Source organism: Macrosteles quadrilineatus, unplaced genomic scaffold, assembly GCF_028750875.1.
Source record: "Macrosteles quadrilineatus isolate MER2022 unplaced genomic scaffold, UCM_ALF_1.0 Scaffold_1__1_contigs__length_201487025, whole genome shotgun sequence".
NCBI classification, from domain to species: Eukaryota; Metazoa; Arthropoda; class Insecta; order Hemiptera; family Cicadellidae; genus Macrosteles; species Macrosteles quadrilineatus.
This window is the reverse complement of record NW_026542594.1, coordinates 187768763-187793878: the sequence shown is the minus strand read 5'-3', so window position 1 is coordinate 187793878 and position 25116 is coordinate 187768763. Positions and strand designations below refer to the sequence as shown.

Below are 25116 nucleotides of genomic sequence, written 5' to 3'. Positions count from 1 at the left end.
CATTTTGCGTATGAGTTGCGGCCCAGGCTGAAAAAAGTTTTGTACGAGTTGCGGCCCGAGTATAAACAGGTTGATTGCAGCCAAGGATATAGTTGGTTTAATGGTACATAAAATAATCGTACGTTATTTAAGAAATCTGTTTATTGTGTTAGTTCGGTTTGCACTCCACGTTGTTATAGGTTTGTCATTGTCCATAAGTTTATAGTGCTGGCAAAAATTTAAAACTAACTGTTTTCAGAAAATTAAGAGAAGCACATTCACTAGCTACACATTTCAGTGCCAAAGAGTATGTTTTCTACATTTTGTCAGGCAGCAAGAAAAATGTCAATGGTACAAACGTTTCATTTACCTTGAAACTTAAATCCCTCATAAACGAGCGGTTTTAACTTCTCACTAATAATAAACTCCATAAGAATAGATTTAGAACATTGATCCAGCACAGCAGTGGAGGAACTGATAGACATATACATTCCTGTATTTTGTATACCTGTTTATACTTGGGACATCATACGTTGGTCGGGCCGCAACTCACCTGTCTCTCTTGGATAGATTAGTGTCCCGGCCGCAACTCACCTTTAGCCGTCAAGGCTCCTTGGCGAGAGTGTACTTTGTCTCCTCATTTTCAAACCTCGGGGTTTTGTCCTATAGATACTTTGTGTACGAGAATGTACATCGCTGACCTAGAATATTCATCATTGGGTAGTCTATCTATAAAATGTGTTTCCCAGTTCTTTCAATAGTTATTGGGCAAAAGTTGTAAAAGAGAATTCTTATCTTTGTGACATTGTCTCTGATGTTGGAATTTGGAAATCTAGATTTGACCATGGGCGCCCGCAGTATTTAGAACAGGGGGGTGCAATGGATAACAAACATAGGGGATCTAGGTGCCCTCCCCCAGAAAATTGTTGAAAATATGGTGTTTTATAATAGTTACATTATTTGTAATCTAATAGAAGCTATGGCCATTATGTGATGTTCTTTTATAAATGTCCAATTAAAATATTAATTACTGGGCATTCCGGTTTCACAATTTTACCCCTAATTTTTGGACTTTACGAATGTGTTTAAATTATAAATTATTTCATTATGAAACAAAATCAGCAGCTCAAATTTAACCTGTATCCTAATTCCAAGAATGAAGGCCTACAATTTTATGCATGCAATAGATAGACAAACTAAGTCCATACAATTTCAAGGGTGAGTTATCAATAGAAAATTAAGTTTTTCTCAAATTGTACTCCAGTTTACATAACAAATAAACAAAAGTAGTTACTAATGATACAGAAGAAAAAAAAAACAGTTTATACATGATTTTTAAGCCCAAATGTTATGTTCCAAGAAGTAAAATACCGTAACCATATTAATTTGACAAAATCACACTCATAATAATTAGACTAGATTCAATGATTTTATCCAAGCCACTAAAAGGTGGATTCTCAGAATTTCACAAAGTGCAATTTAAAACTTGTCAAATGACACTTTTGCAAACATTGTTAATGATGTACGACAAATTATTCCTGGAACATCAGGAGTTGGTATGTTAGTTAGCTGATCAATTAAGCTCATTTCAACCTTCATGCAGATATTTGCTTTTGGGAGAAAATTGTTTGAGTTGATTGTTTTTGGCATGCTTGTTTGGGATTGCTTGTTTTTGTTTTGTAGTGGACTTCTATTAAAAGGTTAAAAGGGATGATGCAATTTAATAAAAGATCTATATTCTGAATTTATTACAGTTTTTATGAAACAGCATACTTACTTATTGTAATTAGTAGGTATTGCACTTGCTGCTTGTATTGACTTACAATCAAATTTTCACTGGACTAAGGACAAATATAATGAATGTTTTAAATAGCTGTAAAATTTATTGTATGCAAAATAAATGCATATGCTATAACTGTTGTGACAATACTATTGACTCATTATTATTTATTTAGAAATTTGATAAAATTCTTTACCACGAAATACTATTAATGACTGTAGCACAGGAATAATATGTGGCTGGGTAGCCGAGTGGTTATAGTGCTCGCCTCGCCTAACAATCAAAAGGTCACCGTTTCTATATTGAGAAAAGCCACTAGCTTTTTGATGGTTCGAAACTGTGTTACATCCCGCAACCTCCGAATTTCAGAGTGACCCTTATAATCCTTGGTTCCTATACCTGCGATAAGACTTTCCGCGAGGGCGAAGCCCCGCCTCCCTTACACCACACCCCACCACCACCCCTTCTTAACCACTGCCTGATACCATTGTCATACACCCCTTCATTCATAAGTTAAGCATTTTAGAAGTGTATAGTCAATTCCTTATTCCAATATACTGACTGAAGAGGACAAAGTCCTAAAACAGCCTCAGGCCAGTAGGGTTTCAGCCCACTGAACTGAAACATTACGAAGAAGAACAAAATATTGGTATCTATAGTATAAAAGCAGAGGATGTTGGTTTTTTTGTATATTTGATTAGCAGTGATAAACTCAGACACCGCTATACCGATGGAACCGTAACTTGATACATATACATGAAGACTTTCATCGAGTAGGCTTATATACCATCAATTTTGTGATAACTTTCAGGACTTGGCCCTGGAACCATGTTAAAGGTACAGATGTCAGTGACTTTGAAAGAATTTTAGTTATATTTAATGACTGTCCCAGCGCCTTATTGATTGTCCTCGGGATAGCAGAAATTAATGGAGAACTGTTGACGTTGAAGTGAAACGAAGACTCTTGGCATTTATCCCCCGCAATTTCGTGTAGGTCTTAATGTATTCCTAAAAACCATTAAAACTGAACACTTCTTAGGACTTTACAGGTCCCCTCATAGTATTCGAGTGTCACCCTCTTTAATGTCGTTGGTGATAGGACATGGGACATATATATTTGAACAATAAAACAACAATAAACAATAATATTATAGATATTTTTTTTATAAAGTATATCATATTATCATTCACCCGTGGCTTCGCTTGCATTAAATTACAGCTTGGTCTTTTAAATTCCGCTTCAAGCTGACAGCAATGCATAAAATCTGGAATTCGATTTCGTCGTTAATTGTTTAATGGTAGCAAAATTAATTTTGTTCTTTTTTGTAAGCAAAATTGGTTCCAAATATTCATAGCTTCACAATTGGTCAAGACCCCCTCCCCCTCTAACATTTTTCCAAGTAAATATACAGAGATATCCTTTTGGTGGTCGTGCAATCATAGCAGGAAGTTTCATTTTATGATATTGAAATTTTTTAGTGTCCCCCCAAAAGGGTGGATTTGGGGGCAACTCAAATATTTTAAATGTAAACCCCCTTCAAGTGACACATCATTTTGAAGTGTGTAGAAAAACTTAAAGAATGGTGAAAACCAGAGTACGCTATCTTCTCTATCCAAAATGGTAGATTTTCCACAACATTTGACGGGCTACCATTTTGAATAGAGAAGAGATAGCAACCTCTAGTTTTCACCATTGTTTAAGTTTTTGTAAACTCTTCAAAATGAAGTGTCACTTGATGGGGGTTTACATTTAAAATATTTGAGTTGCCCCCCAAATCCTCCCTTTTGGGGGGACACTCAAAAATTTCAAAATCATTAAATGAAACTTCCTGCTAAGATTGCACGACCACCAAAAGGATATCTCTGTATATTTACTTGGAAAAATGTTAGAGGGGGGGTCTTGACTTTTTATTCACCCTCTGTATGAGAACTACCATACATTTTTTATGACAAAAATTTGCTAAACCCAGTAAGAGCACTAGGACAAGTAGTTTCCAACAGCTAAACTGACACTACTAGACCGATTGATATAAATTCTCTACCAACCTATAAGTAAAAGAATTGCCATCAGTCATGCAGCAAATTCACACATAAAGATTGGAAAAAAATCCTAAACAATTAGTATTTTCCTAGTTTAAACAAGTCAATCACCATGAACAGTGAATATTCTGAAAATATTTTACTGTACAGCCCTGCCCCTCCTTACCCGTTTTGTACTAATCTGGTAGTCAGTAGACAGTTTTGGTATTGAAAAATTACGAGTCCCGATAAAATTCTATTTTATGTTCGGTCTCTTCTCGTAACCCACCAATAATGCTCCTGCAACCCACTAGTGGGTCCCGACCTGTAGTTTGGGACCCGCTAACTTAGAGAAAATAAAGACAAAAATTAACATGTGTTTAAATTGCATTGACATTGTAAAACAATTATAAAATACAAGGTATTCCATGATATGGCCATAACAAAAGTGGAATTCATGTTTTTTTAAGTCATGAGAAAATAAAAAGGCAGTTGAAGTTCTCCATTTAAAGTTCTCTCTAAATCTAAAAGTTATCTGAAGTAATGGTGGTAGTTTAATCCTGTATACCTGTATACTGTATTTAGTTATACATTTCATTAAGTCAGTAAGGTAGCTTTCAAATCTAAAATACTGTTAAAAATAAAGAATAACAATTCAAACTTACATTGACCAATCACTAAATGTGTGTTAATATATTATACAGTTCGCACAGTTGGTTCCATAATTAATTAGTTGTTGAAGTTTTTAAAATACAATGTTTAGAAACCTAAAATAATGGTTCCGATTTATTATACTGTTATAATACTTGGTAAACTTGGAATTACATTTGTGTTTTCTCTATCCAAGCCTTTTTTCAGTTTTTTGTTATTGTTATTTAAATGGTTTACATTGTTAGCCATTCTTTGAAATATCCCTCATTTCAGTCATTTATATCCTATTTTTTTTTTTACAAAATAAAACAACTAATTTATTTACTTGTTTCATCAACCATCCATTTACATATAGAAATACATAAAAAATCATAATCTGTAATAAATACTAACGATAATATATTCACAATATCCATCTAAGTACACAATAATTTATAAGACAAAATAGGATATAAATGACTGAAATGAGGGATATTTTAAAGAACGGCTAACAATGTAAAACATTTTAATAACAATAAACAATTCTTCGGCCTCAACTGTCAAAGATTGCAAAATCCGCCGCTAGAGTTATCTGCTGCTAATGTCCAAATTTGTAAATTGTTAAATTTGTATTCAGGCGCTGTGGGATTATGTACTGTGTCATTGTATTTTCCTTCCACCATGGTGTCATATTATGTTTATTATTTAATCTATGGTCATGCCACCTTCGCCACCATACATGACTAAAGAGCTATATACTCTCAAGTCTGTGCGACCCTCACGGCCTCACATCATCACAAACACTGTCAACAGTCAACCAACAACAGAACAGAACAGAGAACACGTAAATAGTTTAAGTTTACGACGACGCACGACGCTATGTAATGTAAATAAACATAAAAAACTTGAATTGGCTACCCAAGTCCCTAGGTCTAGATTTAAATTACATTATTTTCTTCCAAGTAGATCTTTATGTAAAACATTGGTCAATTTACTTAAAACTCCTCAACGGTCATTCTACTATTGTGTCGATTCTCCTGCATTATGCCTCGCTCAATCATTTATAGTGAGAAATATGGAACATCAGGAATCAGCAGCATTTATGTCAGAAATTCAAGTAAGTTAAGAACATTTTACTACAAAAAAACTTTACTCTCTGTAATGGATTCTAAACTAAAAAAAGCCAACGAATGAATAATTTTTCTCTTTGGCTAACAAGGAGCCTTATCAAGGCTATAATGATAACTTAACCCCTAGGCCTATAGTAGGCTAAGTATTTAAAGAAGAAATCCAAGTGTTATGATCATGTCGATGATAGTCTACCCCACTACTTTGTATTTTCAAACAAGTTTTATTTTGATCGATAACCAAACCAAGGCTGTCGTAGATTAACCAAATTCCTAACAACCGATGGCTGCACTTGAGTTTACGTCCTACACTCATTCAAATGAATATATCGATTATTTCATTTGATATATCAAGTTTGGTTAGTTAGGTTTAAGCTTACCTAACTAACCGAATGAAATAATCGATATATCGAATAATCTATACTATGTCGATAACTTATTTTTCATTTAAATGGGTGTAGGACGTAAACTAAAATGCAGCCCAATCGATTATAAACGATGGAGTCGGAGTTCTTCCCAAACTTTACTGAGGCCTAACTTAGAGTTCAGGACACTAAATGTTAATTTGACATTAAAAAAAACTTAACAATTAGGATTAGGCTTAGATAAAGGAAATCCATGGCTAGTAATGTATCTCTATTATAATCTACAAAAAGGTAGGCCTAGTTAATTAATAATGTTAATATACAATAGATGATTACTTGTGACTATTTTTGATGTTCATTTTTACTCAGAAGGTAGCAGTTCGCTTATTGAGTTAAGTGATGGTTTGGAGAGCCCCCCTCGGACAAACATCTTTTCCCGAGCTGCAGATCTATTTACTGAAGTATTCCTTCCTCAAGGGTTTCCTGTGAGTGTTCGTGACGACTACATTAGCTACCAGATATGGGACACTGTCCAGGTAAATCAACAAATGGAAACATAGGTGTAGTGTTTACTTAGGCTAAGTACGGTAACTTACACTATAAAAATTACACATGAACCTAATAAGTTTATGCAAAATTATTTAAGTTAGGTATGTAGTTCCTTAAAGCTGCCTCTTTTGTTATCTCAAACAATTGCTGTTCATCTAGGCCTGAAATAACTGCAAGGAAAACATTTTAGTGAAAAGATTAACATTAACACATGAATCACTTCAATTTTAAAATCTTGTTAAGTGTTTTTATTAGTGTCACAGAAAACCTAAAAAAATTATTAAATGCAAACTTGGTTGTATACTTGGCTGATATGTAATGAGTGATATGAATGGTTGTGTAAGTTAGCTCAGTGGCTATAGTTAGTGGTTATGGTTAGCTTGGCGATTATGCCTAGTATGTAGGCCCTAATCAAAAGGTCATCGGTTCAATTCTGAAATAAGTGTATAGCTTTTTGACGTTGTGAATCTCCCAGCTCTCCTTAATCATTGGGCTTTTAATAAATAATGATCCTGGCTAATGAAACAGCTGGGAGTCTCATTCTTCACTCTTGTGTTAAAATATACGTACCTAGGTGGCGTCTCCATCTCAATTGATAATGATTCATAGGGTCTAGGCCTGTATGAAAAGTGAATCAAAAATCAATTTGGCACAGGCATTCTGCAGTACGATATCTGGCATCCTGACGACACATGCTGTAATGAAGAGCGTAGGAGTGGGAGACGCAACTGCCACAGCCCTCAGTGCTACAATCACGTGGGTGTTAAAAGATGGAATTGGAATGATTGGCAGAATCATTTTTGCCTGGTGGAAGGGGTAAGGTAATTCTCCCATGTTAAATTTTTGGTAGGACGGTAGATCTCTAAGGCTCAATTCTTCACTATCACCACGAGGCTAAGTTAGATTACTGTACTAAGAATATAGTCTTAAGTTGTATCGGGTCTTTTTAGTAACCAGAGCTAGGCGTGTTAAATGTATTTCACGTTTTAGTCTCCAAACAAAGTTTATTTCTTATTCACACTTCCTCGAAATTATCTTTGTAATTTAGAGGCTAAAAAGAGCATAGTGTATCCCTAAGGCCTATGCGTTTAATTCTTTAAAAACTATTCCTGGTGTTGGTAACCGATTGAGCCTATTTACCTGTGGCAGGCACGCACTAGACACGGATGCCAAAAAGTGGCGTTTGTTTGCGGACATAGTCAACGACACAGCTATGTTCCTAGAACTTCTGATGCTGCCGATGTTTCCCCGACACCCGACGCAGGTGCTTTGCCTGACTACATCAATGAAAGGCATTGTGGGAGTAGCAGGGGGCGCAAGCCGAGCTGCCATCACACAACACCATGTAAGTTAGTTGTTTTAGTACTGCGTAATTTATAGAAGTACTACAAGTCCCTATAAAACTTGGATTAAGAATGAAGGAAAGAGATAAACAACAAACTTATCGTAGAAAAGAGTTACAGTCAGTTGAAAGCACACTACAAGTTCACAGCATCAGGGCCGGATCTAAGAATAGGCAACATAAGCGCGCGCCTTAAGGCCTCTGTGCCATTAAGGGGGATGTACCACAATTAGGCCTACATTTTACAAATAAATATCAAATCAAATCAATTTACTGGTACAAATAACGTTACATTATGTGCTTATAGCAGTAACTGGTGTCTTGTCAATTACATAAATCTTAATAATAAAATACAATGGAAAAAACATTTTACATAAAACATAGAAAATTACAATAACAATAAAAATTTACAATGACTAACCCAAGGAGGTGTCTGCTAAAACGTCTGAGATGGAATTACCAGTAATCGCGTGACGTAAATGAGTCGCAATCGTGACTTATACCAGTTGGAGGGTTAATAATAAAATACAATGGAAAAAACATTTTACATAAAACATAGAAAATTACAATAACAATAAAAATTTACAATGACTAACCCAAGGAGGTGTCTGCTAAAACGTCTGAGATGGAATAATAAACCTTATCCAGTAGAATTTCTTTAATTTTAACTTTAAAAACATTTACTGCCAATTGTTTAAATCTATTCGGCAAATGGTTGTACAGCTTCAGGCCTGTATAAAAAGGACATTTTTCAAATTTTGTTGTCCGATGGATTGGGTAACTTTAAAGGTTCTTGTTTCTAGTGTTGTATTTATTTTTTATTTAAGAACTTTTCAAAATCTTTTTTATTTTCATGGACATAATTAAGGTGTCATAAATGAACAGGCTGGGAAAAGTTAATATGGACTGATTTTTTTAATGTTTTTTTACAGGAAGCCCTAAATTTGTCTTTTGCCATATTTCTAATGAATCTTTTTTGCATTGAAAATATCTTTTTACTATTTGTTGAATTTCCCCATAAGGTAATGCCATACCTTAAAATCGATTCTACATGGGAAAAATAAACTATTCTGGTAACATTTTTTGATGCACACTGAGAAAGAACTGAAAAAGCAAAAAAATAATGATCTTAATTTTTTTAACAAATAATCAATATGTTCCTTCCAATTTAGTTTTTGGTCAATGATCACTCCGAGAAATTTTTGCTGTGAAATATCTGTCATGTTTGACTTTTTTTTAAATAAGACGTTTGTTTTATCACCGTTTAGTGCCAGGCCATTAGCTGTAAACCATTCACGGAGATCTTCCAAAGTTTTGTTTACTGAAATTTGTTTTTAAATCTGGTTACTAAATTTTGAAATCACTGGTATGTTATTATCCTAAATACTACAATGTAGCAGTATGATTGTAGCTATAAATTTTTTAGTGTGGGAGTGCTTAGCATCAATAAAACACAACTCAAAATGAAAGATGTTCACAACTTCTACGCAATCACAGGAGAAACATGACTGATTTGAATGCTATTTACAATTTTTTCCGCCCATACCAGCCATTGTTGAGCTCTGACTCGGAAAAACATGGGCCGCGTATGTATATACTATACCTACTTTAATGAATAAAGTCAAGATGAAACACCATTCCCACCCACTACGCTATAGTACATACTTCATACAAGACATCTAAAATACTAAATATTTCTTTGTTCTTTTCTCGTTAACTTACCACATTTTGTTTACTTTTAATATACTTCTAAAATGGCGACCATACAAAGTTAGGTATTTTAATCCAAGTATGAATGGATATAAGTGCAGGATGAGTGATACGATCTTGTAGTCTTTTTGTTGCTACCGAGACCTAAAATAACGTGATCATTATATCTAAATTGTCTAATAATATCCTAAAATTTCTCATCTTTAGTATAAACATTATGTTATAACTGGTAAAGTTTTATAGTTATGTTTGTTATTTTTAGGCCAATATACACAATTTATTTAGTTTGAATTCCCTTTAAAATTGCCGTTTTGCAAATTTCCTATTTTCATCACATTTTCCCAGACCGCTTCCATTGGTGGATGGGGTATTCTTAACTCCCAAACCACACCACTAGTGGCCCAGGGCCAATCACAGGGGGAACCTAGAAGCATGTAAGCCTTTTTATATATCCGGCCCTGCATAATACAATTATTAACGTTTTCGCCTCTACAAGGTGGGGCTTCTTCAGAAAAAAAGTTGAATTACTACTTCTCCTTGAAGAAGCACTCTTTGTAGGGGCGAAATGTCTAGTTAATTGTGCGGCAAACTTTTTGTCTGCTTTTAACTTGCCCATCTTGAGGTGTAGGTGGACTATCCTCTTGAAATAAATTAGATATGATGGGGAAAACAATAAGTCCTCCAGGAAAATGATACCCTTTACTTCACATTCTACACTCATCCTTTGCGCATATTTGGGTTATACACACATAGGTGGCGTCCCAATCTTAAAAGATAATGATATCTAAACCTAGACCCCACCCCATGATAAAAAGCCATACCTACTATTCTTTTACTATAGTTAAACAATGTATTTATACTTTCAATGATTATTAAGTTAGCCCTTTGGGAGCGAGCTGGTGTTGTGGTTAGAGCGCGGGACTTAAGTCCCAGAGGTCCCGGGTTCAAACCCCACCAAGTCACCAATGGATTTTATCTAAGAGATATTGCCGCAACCCCTAGGTCTAGCCTGAAGTAATGTGAAAAACAACCCCGGGCTCGTGCCTAGCGTCCTAGGACAAAAAAAAAGTTGGCTTAACCTTTAACATAATGAACAAATTGATTAAAAGTACTTTTTTGGTTGTTATAACAGACCAATCATCTTCACCTGTTTGTCTGGGCACTGTCACTTACACTTAAGCCTACATTTATAAGCTATACAGAGTATCAGATGGGATCTAATGTTGCAATGTGTCGCACAGTGAGTCATAACGCCACTTCTTGTTGAGCAGGCTATCAGAGGCAACAACGGGGACGTGTCAGCTAAAGACGGCAGCCAGGAGACTTGTGTAAACCTCATGGCTTCCACCGTGGGAATGGCTCTTCTCACATACACCGAGGACGCAACGTGAGTAATTCAATGAAAAAAAAGTTCTAGGTTTTGTAAAGTTGGACGTTTTCTAATGTAATAGGATAAATATGCAATACAGTACTAATACTGAAGTGTTATATGTTATATGTGGCCTATTACCTTGGAAATTTATTACTGAGAATACCCTATTATTTTTGTAACGTCATCTGAACTGTTACAATGAGCGAGTGAAATAACACTGATTAAGTTTCACAGAATTTTTATTCTTATTCAATGCTTCGCACACCCCTACAAATGTTAAACTGCACTGTTCGGAGACAGAACACAGAACTCACATACACAATCAAATTTACTTGGTAATATCCCTCCAATTCACTATTTTGGGTCTCTAGATTCAGATTGTCATGCCTTTTCGTAGATCCCAAGGCTGCTGGATTATTGAAGCACTTTACTAATACTTTTCCCTTTAAGCCAGAAACAAAGTGATATTTGATTGACATTGACAACTAAAAAAAATTGATGCTTTGGTAGTATTCACTATACTTTTGATACTTTCAAGACTGTTGAGATGTTTGCTACCAATCGCCACATATATGGGACGCTGCGGTCATTGCCACGGACCGAGGTATACCTTTTAATATTATACATCTATACCGGGTGTCACTTGGTTCACAGTACACGCAGCCCGGGGCCAGTGATGCAGCAAAGTAAAAAAACTGTTTTGGCAACTATCATATGACTCCACTAATCATCATATCCACAGACCAAGTGGCGCATATGTGCAACAGTCATCTCTGTAGACCACTGCAGAGAATTCAGGGCCTTCAAGTAGACCGTTACGATGATATAACCTTTTTAATGAAATTGGGACATCGACGCAAATATGTGACAACAGTCTGTGGGTAGAAACCGGCCGTCGCATATAAAAGTCTTCTACAGTAGAACTCAACTATCCGAACTCCAACTTATCTGAATCGCTTCCAAATCACTTGTATAAAGAATTTTAAAAACTTAAAACCACAGTAATAAGAATTGTTATTAAAGATGGCAGATGCCTTGATTGAAGCAAAATACAAAACCTTTCCTGCGGTCATGTAGATCATCGTCTCCAGCGGTGACTTAAAATCATAATCGTTGTGCGATAGCAGCAAAAGCGTGAATATTTGGATCGCGGCTTTTGCGGTGGTAATAGTGAAACTCCCCTCCAACTCTGCCTCTTTTCCTTAAAACACCCCTGAATTTCAATGAAAATCTGATTGTCCAAATGTGCTACAGTTCAAATTGATTCGGATAGTTGAAGTTCCTACTGTACTTCCAAGTGCCTAACATTAAGAATGTAAATTACCTCTCGATCTACCATCCACTACTCCTGTTGTATAGGTCAGTGTGGCTGTTGTTCTCCGTCGTTACATTGCTTCACCTGGTGGCCAACTATATGGCAGTAAGGTCCTTGGCTTTGGTCACCTTCAACAGTGAGAGATTTTGTTTGTATCTACACAAGTACTTGGCTACCGAGAACTCATACAGTCCACGACAAGTCAACGAATGGGAGTCGGTGTTTGTCGGATTTTCTTATGGAGGTAGGTTGAATAATGATAGTAGAAAACCAATAATCTGGCTAAACCAAAAGATTGCAATCTAGGTGAATGCCGTTGGTTATATGAGCTTTCACTCCTACTTTTTATTTGTTATTGTTTATTTGTTACACTTCTTTTTCTTTTTAATGCTTTTAGAATTAAGTCTAGCTGCCAAAATACTATTGCTATTAATAGGTGCCTGCCACAAACCGCCTTAGAACTAGTTTCATAATTCTTTGTACTTAGAAAACAAAACTACTGTAAACTTTGTCATTTTTTTAAATCTAATGGTACTCGCCAACAAGTTTTGTAAACTTGGCGAGGCCATGCTTGTAACATCCTAAATAAATATATTTGAATTTGAAACCAAAAGCAGTGGTGGTCCCAGGTTTTCATTTCGAGGGAGGGGGATAAACACCGGGGGTTTGGGGGGTATGGAATATCCCCCAGAAAAAAATGAGGGTCCGCCCCTCCCTGAAAAGAAATGTGGAATTTATAGCCTAAAATGTATTTTTATACATATTTTAGCTCTTAAATATGCTCTAGTGAACATGTTAGCTAATAAATACCCCCGCCGCAGCAAACCTGCAGACTAAGCGAATTTCAACTCGTCTGATTACATTTTTACTAAAATATTTCCATAAATAAGACATATTATTCCCTATTCAAATAACATTAGATTTAACGAGTGCTTAGGTTTGCTGCTACGGGGAAGGTAAAAAGTGTTTTTTGACCATACGTCAATAGTATAGGATGAAATAAATAAATTTGCCAAATTTTATCAATATAATATATTGTTTACTTGTTTATGGGTACATATTATGTACCCATAAACAAGTAAACTACAACAATTTTCATTTTCTCCATAAGAATAACATGGGAATTTTTAATTACACTATTTTTGAATTTTCTCCGTGACCGTTAGGCATACAACAGCGCTTCAATATACTAAATTATTTCTTTTTTTAAGCTCTACAAAACGGTTTAGAAAGAAATCGCAAAATTTTTTGTTTTTAGGTTGAAAAATGGGAAAACCCATTTTTACCCCATAAAACCCCCCATAAACCCCCGTTCCCATGGTCCGATTATGCTGGATCGCGAACTCGTTCGAATAAACGTAGGTTTACACGTTTGTACCAAATTTCATCAAAATCGGATCATTTTTGCTCGAGTTATCGCGCTAACGGACACATATATATATATATAAATATATATATATATATGAATTTGAACGGATGGTGTTTTTGGCCTCTAGGGACCTCAAAATGAAAAATTAGATCGGTCTCGGGTCCAGGTCTTACCATGAGTACTACGGTAATAGCTTATTCCCTATATGGGAAATTCGCTAAAAAAAATATATTTCAGGAGGGGGATACATCCCCCCCTGGGACCGCCCCCGATCAAAAGTCTGCGACTGAAATCAGATACTAGTTGTAGGGGGAGGTTAGCAGTGTAAAAGTTTGTTACTCAAAATAATCGTGTTTTTTAAAGATAGATGGTGTGGTGAAAAATTTTAAGGTTCTGATATTTTAGTTAAGTAAACTATAGTAGAGTCTGGCTATTAATGACAGTGCTATTTCAAAAATCTTATCTTAAGTTTGGAAATTTTAAATGTTTTTAATTTTAAGACTTAAGTCTTAGATTACTTTGTCACCGCAAACGTCAACGAAGCTACTAACATCGTCGCAAATATCATAAAAGCTTGCAATGTCACTGCAAATGTCAAAGGAGCTAGCAATATCGCAAAAAAAATTCCAAAGTTATAAATATTAATGTGTTGTTGGTAATGTTAATGTTAATAACAATGCCAAGAACATTGAACATTCTAGAGATGAGTTTGTGTCACAGGTCGACACCATCTCTTGTAGTCTTGGGAACAGGAAGGACGAATATTAAAACACACGAATAGGGATCAGCTAATTTATTAATTATCAAATAATGAAACTTTACATAATTACAACAGTTACAATGATAGAAGAGAAAACAGCTAACACTACGTAATCGCGACTGACAAAATACTAAAGAATTTCACGATACTGAATTTAAAACGTACACGGACTTAGAAGAAAGGAGTAAGAGTAAAGAAAGGGCAAGACCGCCCTCACGGACCTGACCTTAAGGACCCTACATCTTGGCGCGATCTGAGGCTTCAGCGTTGTCAGAGCGGAAGCATCAGCGTGGTCACATGACCATCGTCAGCCAATCAGCGCACATTGAGCGCTCAGCCCATGATTCAATGCAAGAACAGTTGCTCGACTAGTGCTGCGCTCAAGCGATTACAGCAGGTGTTAATGAAACTAATTGAATCGAGAAACGAGTCTAGAAATGTAACATTGCTTATCGCGACACGTGCACTGCAAAGTCAGCACATTCCAGGGTATATCCGGCCAAGCCACGACGTCTGGTTAGGATTATTGTAGGGTTACAAAGTAATGAAATGAATTGGAGTATGAATTTTAAGGTTCACTTGGAGACTTATATGAAGTTTAATAAAATATTGCTAAATACGGTTGACACATCAACCTAGCAGATATTCGGTGATAGCCAGCGGGCCAGGTTTAGGGAGTAAGGCCAATCAGCTTAAGCTCAAAGTTAACAAATGACAACAAAATGAGGCTATTATGCCAGGCCGTCACATTTGTGACCTTCAGCAATGTTGCTGCAATTGGTGATGTTAGTGATGTTGCCTGAAACTTTGCTGAATACAGTGATGATTCAATTATCAACAAAATTAACAATACCTCCACGAAACGATAGTAAAGAAGGCTCTTTAAGAAGGTTTAGAGAAAAATTGGGAAATTTTGTGTTTTGAGAGTCAAAAGTGAGAAAAACCAATTTTTACCCCATAAAACCCCCCATAAAACCCTGTTCCCATGGTCCGATCATGCTGGATCGCGAACTCATTCAAGTTTATCCCGCCTTACACCTTCAAACCAAATTTCATCAAAATCGGATAAAAATTACTCAAGTTATCGTGTTCACGGACACATATGTATATATATATATATATATATATATATATATATATACATATATAAAAATTTGAACGAGTGGTGTTTTTGGCCTCTGGGGACATCAAAATGAAAAAGTAAATCGGTCCCGGGCCTAAGTCTTACCATGAGACCTACGGTAATTGCTACTTCCCTATAGGGAAATTCGCTAAAAATAATTAAGTTTTGGATGGAAATATCCATGTTAGGTCCCTATGAACCCAAAAAAGTGGTTTTTGAAGGGATGTGTGTGGATGTGTACAGAGCTACAGCAAGGCCACACTAAAATAATAGGCCGTAATGCTCGTCAAGCATAACGTCACGATAGAAGATGGCAATGACGTAATGTTTGCCGTTTGTGATCAGCTGCTTGTTTTAATCTTTCCTTGGAAAACAAATAAATAAATACCTACATCATTGCTGTCTTCTATCTTGACATCACACTTGACAAGCATTACGGCCTGTTTTTTTAGTGTGGCCTTGGCTACAGACAACTAGTTGATGAAACTTAATCTATACTATTATATAAAAATCTAATGGTGTCTGTATGTGTATTACGGGTGAGGTTCATAAACTCCAAATTTCACAAACTCCAACGTCTAAAATATTAAATAAACAGTGCGTTTCATAACCTCCAAACTTCATAAACTCCAAAACTATAACTTCCAAATAAGCACAGTTTCACAATGTCCAAATTTCACAAACTCCAACGATAATATATTAAATAAACAGTGCGTTTCATAACCTCCAAATTTCATAAACTCCAAAACTATAATTTTCAAATAATCACCGATTCACAATGTCCAAATTTCACAAACTCCAACTTTTAAATATCAAATAAACAGAGCGGTTCATAACCTCCAAGTTTCATAAGCTCCAACGGTACAGTCTCTGCCATAAGTCAATCGGGATACCGAGGCGGACGGGCCGAATGAACCTCTCTGTTTTACACAAACATACATTCACTCAACCTGCTCTGCTGCACTTATTTGTTAACATAAAAATTTCAAATTGATATATTATTTTTCTGGAAAAACCAGTGCTCATTACTATGTAGCTAGTTTTTACCTTAACATAATTGTTATAATTTATTTAGGCAAATTAAAACAGATGATTGTTTTTTAACACCATAAAAAACATGAAAAATGTAGTAAGCGAGGAACTTTTTTATTTTTTGGTCAGGAAAAAAAATCCTGCGGCAAAGTTTTAGATCAAAGTATGAATTTTATTTTTTATTTGAAGCTTTTTTTGATACGGAGCCTGCTTGTATCATTTTTAAGCGATTAAAAATAGGCCTAAAATCGCTTGGCGCGGCATTGGCGCTAGGAGTTTGGCCGGCTCAGCATCAGTTTGGGGGATATAGAAACTGAGTTTCTAGCATTTAATCATCATTATATTACATCAAATATGTCATTACATTACGAAGAATGGTAACTTAATTTACAGGCGTATGTTTGTGCATTTTAATGCTTACCGGTAGTCTATAGTTAACAAAATTTTTTGATATAAATGCTTTCCCGATTGTAATTTCGGAAATTGTCTTCGTGAAATGTGGAGATAATTTAAGTTCTTGGTAAAACCCACTGAATTAGCGACCTGGCCCAGTTATTATTTCTACTTTTATTCTCCTTTCGTTAAGGTAAACTAAATTAGTGTAAATGCATCCCTTTGACTAAACTTTACCCTAGATTTGGTTCTGGTCCAAATAATAGAAACAAAAATAGAAACTACTCTTATTCTAAGTTTATGTGGTGGAATTCCTGCTAAAAGTGCGATTGACTTTACATTCTATCGAAATAGGCCTATTTAAAACGTTCAGCGGGTTCATAGTTGAGACCATGGTTGAGACCACATTACAATACCTATTTATTTGTTTCTTCATCCTCTTTAGCCATTTAGTTGTTAGATAGTATTACATGTTATATTCAATTGATATATTATAATTTTATTTTAAAACATTTAACGAGTTTATATTCATCTATATTTGAAAAAGCTAATCAACGGCTCACGTCTAACATTTTTGCCACTGCAGTGCATGGTTAGGGTTTGATTACCCATTTGTCGAAACCAATCACGAAATTACGTTTCTCCAGCATTGACATGCATATAAAGAAAAGGAAACTACCTCAAAATATTATTGTTATAGGTTTTGCCCTGTACTTTATTCATACTATGCATGCTAGTCTATATGATCTTAACCCCTTTTCCTTTGAGAAACAGAATGTACCTAAGTAGTTAAAACCTTCTCCAAACAAAATTAATAAATCCCGCTCACTGGAACTTGTCATAGTAATTGCTTTAGTGAAAAAATATATTGTCTCTACGAACTTTTTTAGTTTAATTCTCAGGTTAGTTCCAGAGTAGCCGTTGAGGTCATTCCACTTTAAACAAAATATTGATTAAACACTAAAGTAAGCGTCAAATGTTCATGTCTATGCTTCAACTGTATTTTGTATTTTAACTGTATTTTAACTGTATTTTGTGTAACAGAAACGTTTAGAATATATCATCTCATTATAATGTTTTTGAAATAAAAACAAAGCAGGAGTTTTCCATTTAATATTGAATCCATAATTAATTAGTGAAAGTGGCTATTGATTGTTAAACATTCCTTCAACACAATAATACGCTTGAAATATGAAGACATGTAAACAAAGTAAAATAATTTTGTAGACTTCGTAAACATATGTTTTAAAATGAAAATACCCCCGCCGCAGCAAACCTGCAGTTGCGTTACATACATTACATACACTTCAACCAGCTGTTATCTTATTCTTAATGTATTGTTATTGCCTATTCGTGGTTCAGGAAATAAAACATGACATTTGTAGTTTATTTTATTTATCGATATTACTTTTATATAATCAGGTATATTGACAGTATGACCTATCACCTAACTGTCCTGTTCACCTGTTTGGTCCTGTTAGGAATCAAAGAAGTCTCGAGTTAACAAAATACTGTACTAAGGCAGAATTTTGTGGAGTGAATTAAAATATCAGTAACTAGTCAAGCGGATGTACTATAAATCCGTTATGGACGGGCGTGAGAAAAAAATAATGAAGGTCAACAAGGCACATTCTGGCGCCAAATATGAAGCACCCGAAAAGTCGCAAATGTACACAACATACTTAAAACAGTGCGCGCGCGTGAGCTTTTTACTATTCTCTTGGATACAGGTTCTTTTCCTGATTATCGTATGATATTATATCAAAACTTAAATATAATTTTTCAAGTCCTCTGCTCATAGATACTACGCACTATGTTCAAGTTGAGATAATCTTCGTCCTCTACTGTTAGACTCACACAATCAACAAAAATTTTATCATGAATTATTTAGCTGTTTGTGATTACGCATTTTTTTGGTAAATAAAAGGTTTACAATGCTTAACTCTCCACTGAAAAGGCAAATCCAAATATAAATTATCACCTTGTCAAAACTTTAACATTATTGAACTACCCACATTAAGTTGCAAGGAGAAAACGAGACTGCTGTCGAGTAAAAAAGTGTAAATACTCGAGTATGAACTTTTATTGAAACTTGACCAGTATACCTACAATATGATGAATAAGTTAAATCCTATTTATAAAAATGTATTTCTGCGTTTATGTATGTTAGTTTCTACCTTTTTATGTTGTTTTAACTCTCGTCCTTTTGGTGGGTAGAATAAATAAAGTACAAGGTTTTCGGCACTTTTCTAACAAAGGGCTATTTTTACACATAACAAAAAAAACTACTGATGTAATCATCATGAAATTTTAACAGCTAATAGAAAATATACTTATAAAACAAATTTATATGTTTTAAAATTTTTCATCGGTAAAAAAAATCTCTTACGATATTTGTAATGGCTTTTAATTGAGAGACGGAACAGTTAAGAAACTCAGCTGAAAGCTTGAATTAAAGCTATTAAAAATATAAATATGTAATTTGATTTGCAAATTATGTGCTAACACATATTTGAGTCACACAGCTGAGTGTGACTCGTAATCCGTGTTTTTCTAATTAGTTTAGTAACTTTCCTGTATAGCTCCAAATTTGAGTATCTAAACTGTATTACAAGTGACGTTGTAGGCAGAATCTGCCCGCATGACGCCACGCGGCGCGGCGGGTAGCCCCTATATTACAATTTAAATTACAACCAAACTACGCCAGCTAAAAATTTAAAAAAATATGATCCAAAAGGTTCAACTCTTTAGCTACAAAATCCACCGTTTTTTAACTTACCTGACCAAAAAATAAAAAAAGTAGCAGCCGACGAACTTTTTCATGTCATATTTTAAAACTCATTTAAAAGTACCGACTTTATTTGAAGATTTAAAATAGAAAATACTAACTTTTAAGCTTTTAATTAAAACCAATAGTGTCATAGACTTATTGACTTCACTCATACGAAGTTTCAACCATATAACTTAAGTCTAAGTAGGCTAAATGTCGAGTTATTTTGAAGCGGAACATTGAGTTTTGGGGCCGTTTAATAAGCTGTGGCAACCACTGCAGAGACTTCTGGCTCAGACTGTACCGTTGGAGGTTATGAAATTTGGACATTATGAACCGCACTGTTTATTTGGTATCTTCACGTTGGAGTTTGTGAAATTTGGACATTGTGAAACAGTGATTATTTGAATGTTATAGATTTGGAGCTTATGAAATTTGGAGGTTATGAACCGCTCTGTTTATTTAATATTTAAACGTTGGAGTTTGTGAAACTTGGACATTGTGAACCAGTGATTATTTGAATGTTATAGATTTGGAGCTTATGAAATTTGGAGGTTATGAACCGCTCTGTTCATTTAATATTTTAAGCGTTGGAGTTTGTGAAATTTGGAGTTTATGAAACGCTCCCTGTATTACTAATAGGTGCAAAAACTACTGAACCAACTGGGCTTAAATTTTACAAAAATATAGCTACCATACCAAGGACCATTATAGGACTATTCACATTTCGATACTGACCGTAGGCTTTGCCCCTTTGGCTTTAAAAGTTCTTAGGTGAACATTTTAAAAGTAAATATTGATTGGTCTCCATGGCTGTGATGAGAACACTAACAATGTTTGTTTACATTTGCTTTGACATTTAAATGTAAACAAGAAGAACTGCTAAACTGCATATTTCAGACAGCTGATACAAAGAAATTAAATATAATATTTTCTATAACTATGAGGTAGGTTTATTTTAATCTAACCTTTTATCATGGATTATTTATTCTAAAACTATGTCAATGATTATAAAAAAAATATTCTATAATCGTTGCTGTATCAACTCCGGCTCTGCTTTGGATTTTTTAAAGTGTCTAAGTTATGAAAATAATGTTATTGATACGTTTTCATGGAAACAGTATGACAATTACAATGTAGGCTATAGATGTTTTGTATAAATTTGGAGGCTACTTTAAATAAATTCTAACTGCTTAACATGTATTAGATTAACTTAAGATAACTTGCACATCACATTGTTTTTTATATGTATATTTAGGTAAGTTAAAGTTATCGTGTTTTGCTAAACCTATGCTTAAATTAAACTAAAGAATATTACCAATAACTAAATTGTACCGTTGATTTTTGTTTTCTAACATCTGTTGTAGCCTATATGTGTAACTACCTATATATTTAATTATCAAATGGTAATACAAAATACTCTTATTTTATCTTAACATAGCTTCAGTTCACATTTACTTTATTTGATACATTTATTATTTGTTTTGCCACACCACTGATTAAATTAAACCAAGGAAAATATCATAAAACTAAGCAGTACACAGTGTTCTTTTGTTTCTAAAATCAATGAAATATCTGTTACTATGTTTACTTAATGGTAAGTGTGAAAATGTAAAGGCAATGGATGATGGAACTGATGAAAAGAACTGGTTTGTATATATATATATATTTTTTAAGTTGTTTGTTGATATTTTTGTAGAGTGTAGAATCAGAGATGCAATGAAACATATACTGTATTTGCTATTACATTTTTTAGTACTTGATGCTTTGATAATCATATTAGGTTTGCCTGCTGTCTTTAATGCTAAATTATTTGTTAAAGATTGTTTATAGTACCTATAGATATAGTTTCTTTAATATTTCAAAAGACTGAATTTATAAGGCACAGCAATATTTATAAAGTTTATAACAGCTGACTTAGTTTTGCTAATAATTTATTGTGAGTGAAGTAACTGAAGATGGAAGGATTTGTGATTCAATATAAAGAAGAGTGAAATAAATAAAAATTCATTTAAATTTAATAATTAGTATTTTTGCAACTTCAAAATTGAAATTTAAAATGTCGATAATAAATTAAAATATATGTAATTAAGGGAGATGAAGTGATCATGAATGTCAAAGTTTTATCAGAAGATTTGGTCAGTTTTCTCATATCAGCCTACACAAAATTTAAAATTAAATTAATAAAAACCAAAATGGTGGTATCCACTACTTACCAGATTTAAAAGTCATAACTTAAACGTTTCTATTAAGGCCATAAAAGTTGAATTTTGTTTCTAAAAGCGTTGGCGGATGTGTAACTATTATATGCAACAGATGTAAAGATAAAAGGTTTCTATTTTGTGTTCTCTTCCCGTTGCAAAGCACGGGTACAACAGCTAGTATGTACTAAACCGTTATGTTTCCGGGGGAATTTTCATTATTACAAATTTTTATTTTTTATTGTGATTTGCTCATAAAAATATAACATAATGGAAAAATCTGATTTTCACATAAACCTAATAGCTATATTGATTTTAATTTAAATTTAGTTTGCTATAGCCATTTTAACCGCGAAATTACTGCACAATCCCAAACGTTATAAAAATAACAACAGTTCAAAAGTTATCACAATTTTTGTGATTTTTCCCATTAAATAAAAACCCATAAAATTTTATAAAGATTGAAAGCACGCTTTTAGACACTATTAATTAATTCCCACCTCCCCATATACCAAATTTCATCAAAATAGTACTACAGGCGTAGTCTGTAGCTCTGTGCACATCCACACATAATTTTTATGTGAAGCTAATAATGAGAGAGATTTCTGTCAGTTTGCTGATCATTTATTTTCTTTGTTCTAGCCAAGGATCTGTGTGGGTTTCACGTGAAGCTGGGCTGCAGCGTGAAACACTTGGTACAGTCTGGTGTGACGACTAGTGAGGAGTTGCTGGTTGTGTCCAATATGTTCCGACACAGACTGTACCTGTTATTGCCTCACCGTAGGACTCGCACAGTCTATGTGCTGTTTGCCAGTAGTGCCATTACGCTGGACGTGCTGCAGGCTTACTTTCATAGTGTGTTGGTAGCACTGGCCATTGCTCTAGTGGATAATGTTCCAGTTGTGAGTTTTCAATGTTTTCCACAACTAAAGTAAGCTACAAAAGAACCCCTTATTTACAGCCTCGGTTTTACCTGTCTTCATTTCAAAGGGCACTTCTGGGAAGGCAATATCAAAAGATATTTCTCACAGCCTACAGACTTGTATTTCTGGATCGGCAGGAATTGGGTGGTAGTGAAAAAACTTTTATCTTGGGAAAGATTTTACGGAAAGTAAATAAAAGAAATGTCTTATAACACTTAAAGCATATATTTACGCTTATACTGTTACTCACAAGACGGTAAATATACAAAAAAGATGGTAAGTGGTGGTAACACGTACAATGCTGATCAAGAAGTTATTTGAAAGATTTTAGACCGTGATCACATGTCTAAATACAATGCTCTCCCAAATTTGTGAAAATATTTGAGTTAGTTGCATTACACGTATATAGTATGCATTAGACATTCCTTAACTAACACATTATAGGGGATATCGGTTTAACCTGAAATCTGATCAGCTTTCCAGACCTTGGTCCAGAGAAGTCTGAATAAGGGGGTGTCTTCTGTACCGCACTGAAAGCCTCCAGCTGTGTAGTTGGATGTGTTAAGAGCTACAGACTACACTGTGGTCCAATTTTGATAAACAATTTGATATTTGGGTACCTCTCTTTAATAACTCTGTGTGTTTTTTTTTTATTTTAAAAATTTTGATTTGCCATAAAATAACAGAACAATTTAAATTTTACTAAAACGTCTTGAACAATTTTGATTACAATTTAGCATGTAACGGTCCTTTTGATTCTAAAAATGCAGTGCAACCCCCGAGGCTTTAAAAGTTGTTCTTTATAGTTTTGTGATTTGTGAAAATATAATTACTCCCACCGCTTAAGGGTAATTGAATAGCTAACGGGAGAAAGTATGTCTCAGTTTGCCGATATAGTTTATTTTTACATTCAGATAAGGCTGTTATCGCTACAGCAATCCTCCAACTGTTTAGAACACAAAAAATGTTTGGTAGGTCAGTGACTCAGTTGATGTCAAGATGGGCTGAGTGTAAGCCAATAATGTTGTGGGTTTGATGCCAGAGCTACCATATTCATTTAGTTAATTCTTGTACTGTTACAGTTCAACCCCAAGCTTTACTGGGCACGTTCCTAGCACAACTACGTAGGACAGGCATGATGTTAAAAAAAGGTGCCGACCTCTTTGATTCATGTCACTTTTCGTCTCTTAATTGGTTTTTGTCTCCCATTTAGAAGATCGACAAAGAAATAAGCAAAAGCAGAATCCTGACAAGTGTTGAGGCTGGATTAAAGAAGCTGAACACTTCCAAGTTTGCGGGCTTTCCAATAGAAGCGGTTTCTGTTACCAATGATATTGTAGACAGGGAGTTCGAGAAGTTCCACCAAGGTATTGTAAGAGGAGGTAAGGCTTGGCCCATTTAATATTGTGTCCAAGTAGGAAACTGAATATTATTTTTGGTTTATCAAAAAATCTATGTAAATATGTAATTGTGAAAATAGTTAACACATTTTTATCATAACTTGTCGAGAAATCAAATTATTTACAGTAGAACCTCTTTAATCCGAACTAATTGGGACCGGACGTAGTTCAGGCTATTGAATAGTTCGGATTACAGAACAGATTGTTGTTATTACATAAAAACTAGGAAAAAGTTATTTTTTTTACATAAGTAGTAGGGAAAGTGAAAAATGCTTTATAAAATAAAATTCGGTGTTTATTTAATACTGTAGTAAACATGGGGAATAAACAGTAAGATAATTATGGTGCGTATATCAATAAATACAGTACCTATACAATATTTAAAAAACCACTGTACTGTGTATAGAGTACAGCAATGAGGCGTTTGGATTAGTGGACGTTCGGATTAAAGAGGTTCTACTGTACATTGTGTAGTGTGTTACGCTACAAGGGAAGAAGGTGTTTATGGTAGCCTACAAGTTTGATGATTCCGTGGGAAGCTTATGAAACGTGTGATTTCATGTACCGTCAACTCCTTCCCTTTCTACGACTTGGTCTAATAAGAGTACAGAAAAAGCAGCTGTGCTTACAATGAAGTATGACACAAAATATTTGTAACTATTTTTTAGGTTGGAGCACAGACAGCCACAGTTTACTGGTAGAAGAATGGAGGGGAAGTTGGCATGATTCAGGCTCTGCAGAACCAACCAAGGATAAATAATGTTTTGTTTTTATTATTAAATTTAATTTCTTAAACTCCTTGGCTTTGTTTGTACAATATGTGGCTAAACCTATTCTTCTATGGCTGTACTAATGCGTAAAACATGCAAACTGGTGGCGTATATAGTAACAAATATCCTCGGCAACGGCTAAGATTAGAGCTACCCAATGTGTTTAAGATCATCGGTACACCACAAA

General features: G+C 34.6%; 1 protein-coding gene across 2 annotated transcripts; it reads left to right on the top strand.

The window, feature by feature from the left end:
* The first annotated feature begins 5285 nt into the window (after window positions 1-5285).
* On the top strand, window positions 5286-24972 carry LOC128992160 (RUS family member 1-like). 2 transcript variants are annotated; one of them, XM_054415613.1, is made up of 9 exons: window positions 5286-5525; window positions 6270-6436; window positions 7105-7265; window positions 7599-7794; window positions 10773-10888; window positions 12233-12432; window positions 22479-22738; window positions 23976-24141; window positions 24828-24972. In XM_054415613.1, the coding sequence occupies exons 1-9, from the start codon at window positions 5453-5455 to the stop codon at window positions 24917-24919; spliced, it is 1431 nt and encodes a 476-aa protein (XP_054271588.1). In that variant the 5' UTR covers window positions 5286-5452; the 3' UTR covers window positions 24920-24972. The 2 variants fall into 2 exon arrangements, with proteins under 2 accessions (XP_054271588.1, XP_054271579.1); XM_054415604.1 differs by having other exon boundaries at window positions 23973-24141; window positions 24828-24971.
* The last annotated feature ends 144 nt before the right edge of the window (window positions 24973-25116 follow it).

Coding starts and splice junctions, on each gene's coding strand:
- LOC128992160 (XM_054415604.1), top strand. CDS start 5,453: ATGCCTCGCTCAATCATTTATAGTGAGAAATATGGAACATCAGGAATC. Junction 6,437..7,104: donor AGATATGGGACACTGTCCAG/GTAAATCAACAA, acceptor AATTTGGCACAG/GCATTCTGCAGTACGATATC. Junction 22,739..23,972: donor TAGTGGATAATGTTCCAGTT/GTGAGTTTTCAA, acceptor TCTCCCATTTAG/AAGATCGACAAAGAAATAAG.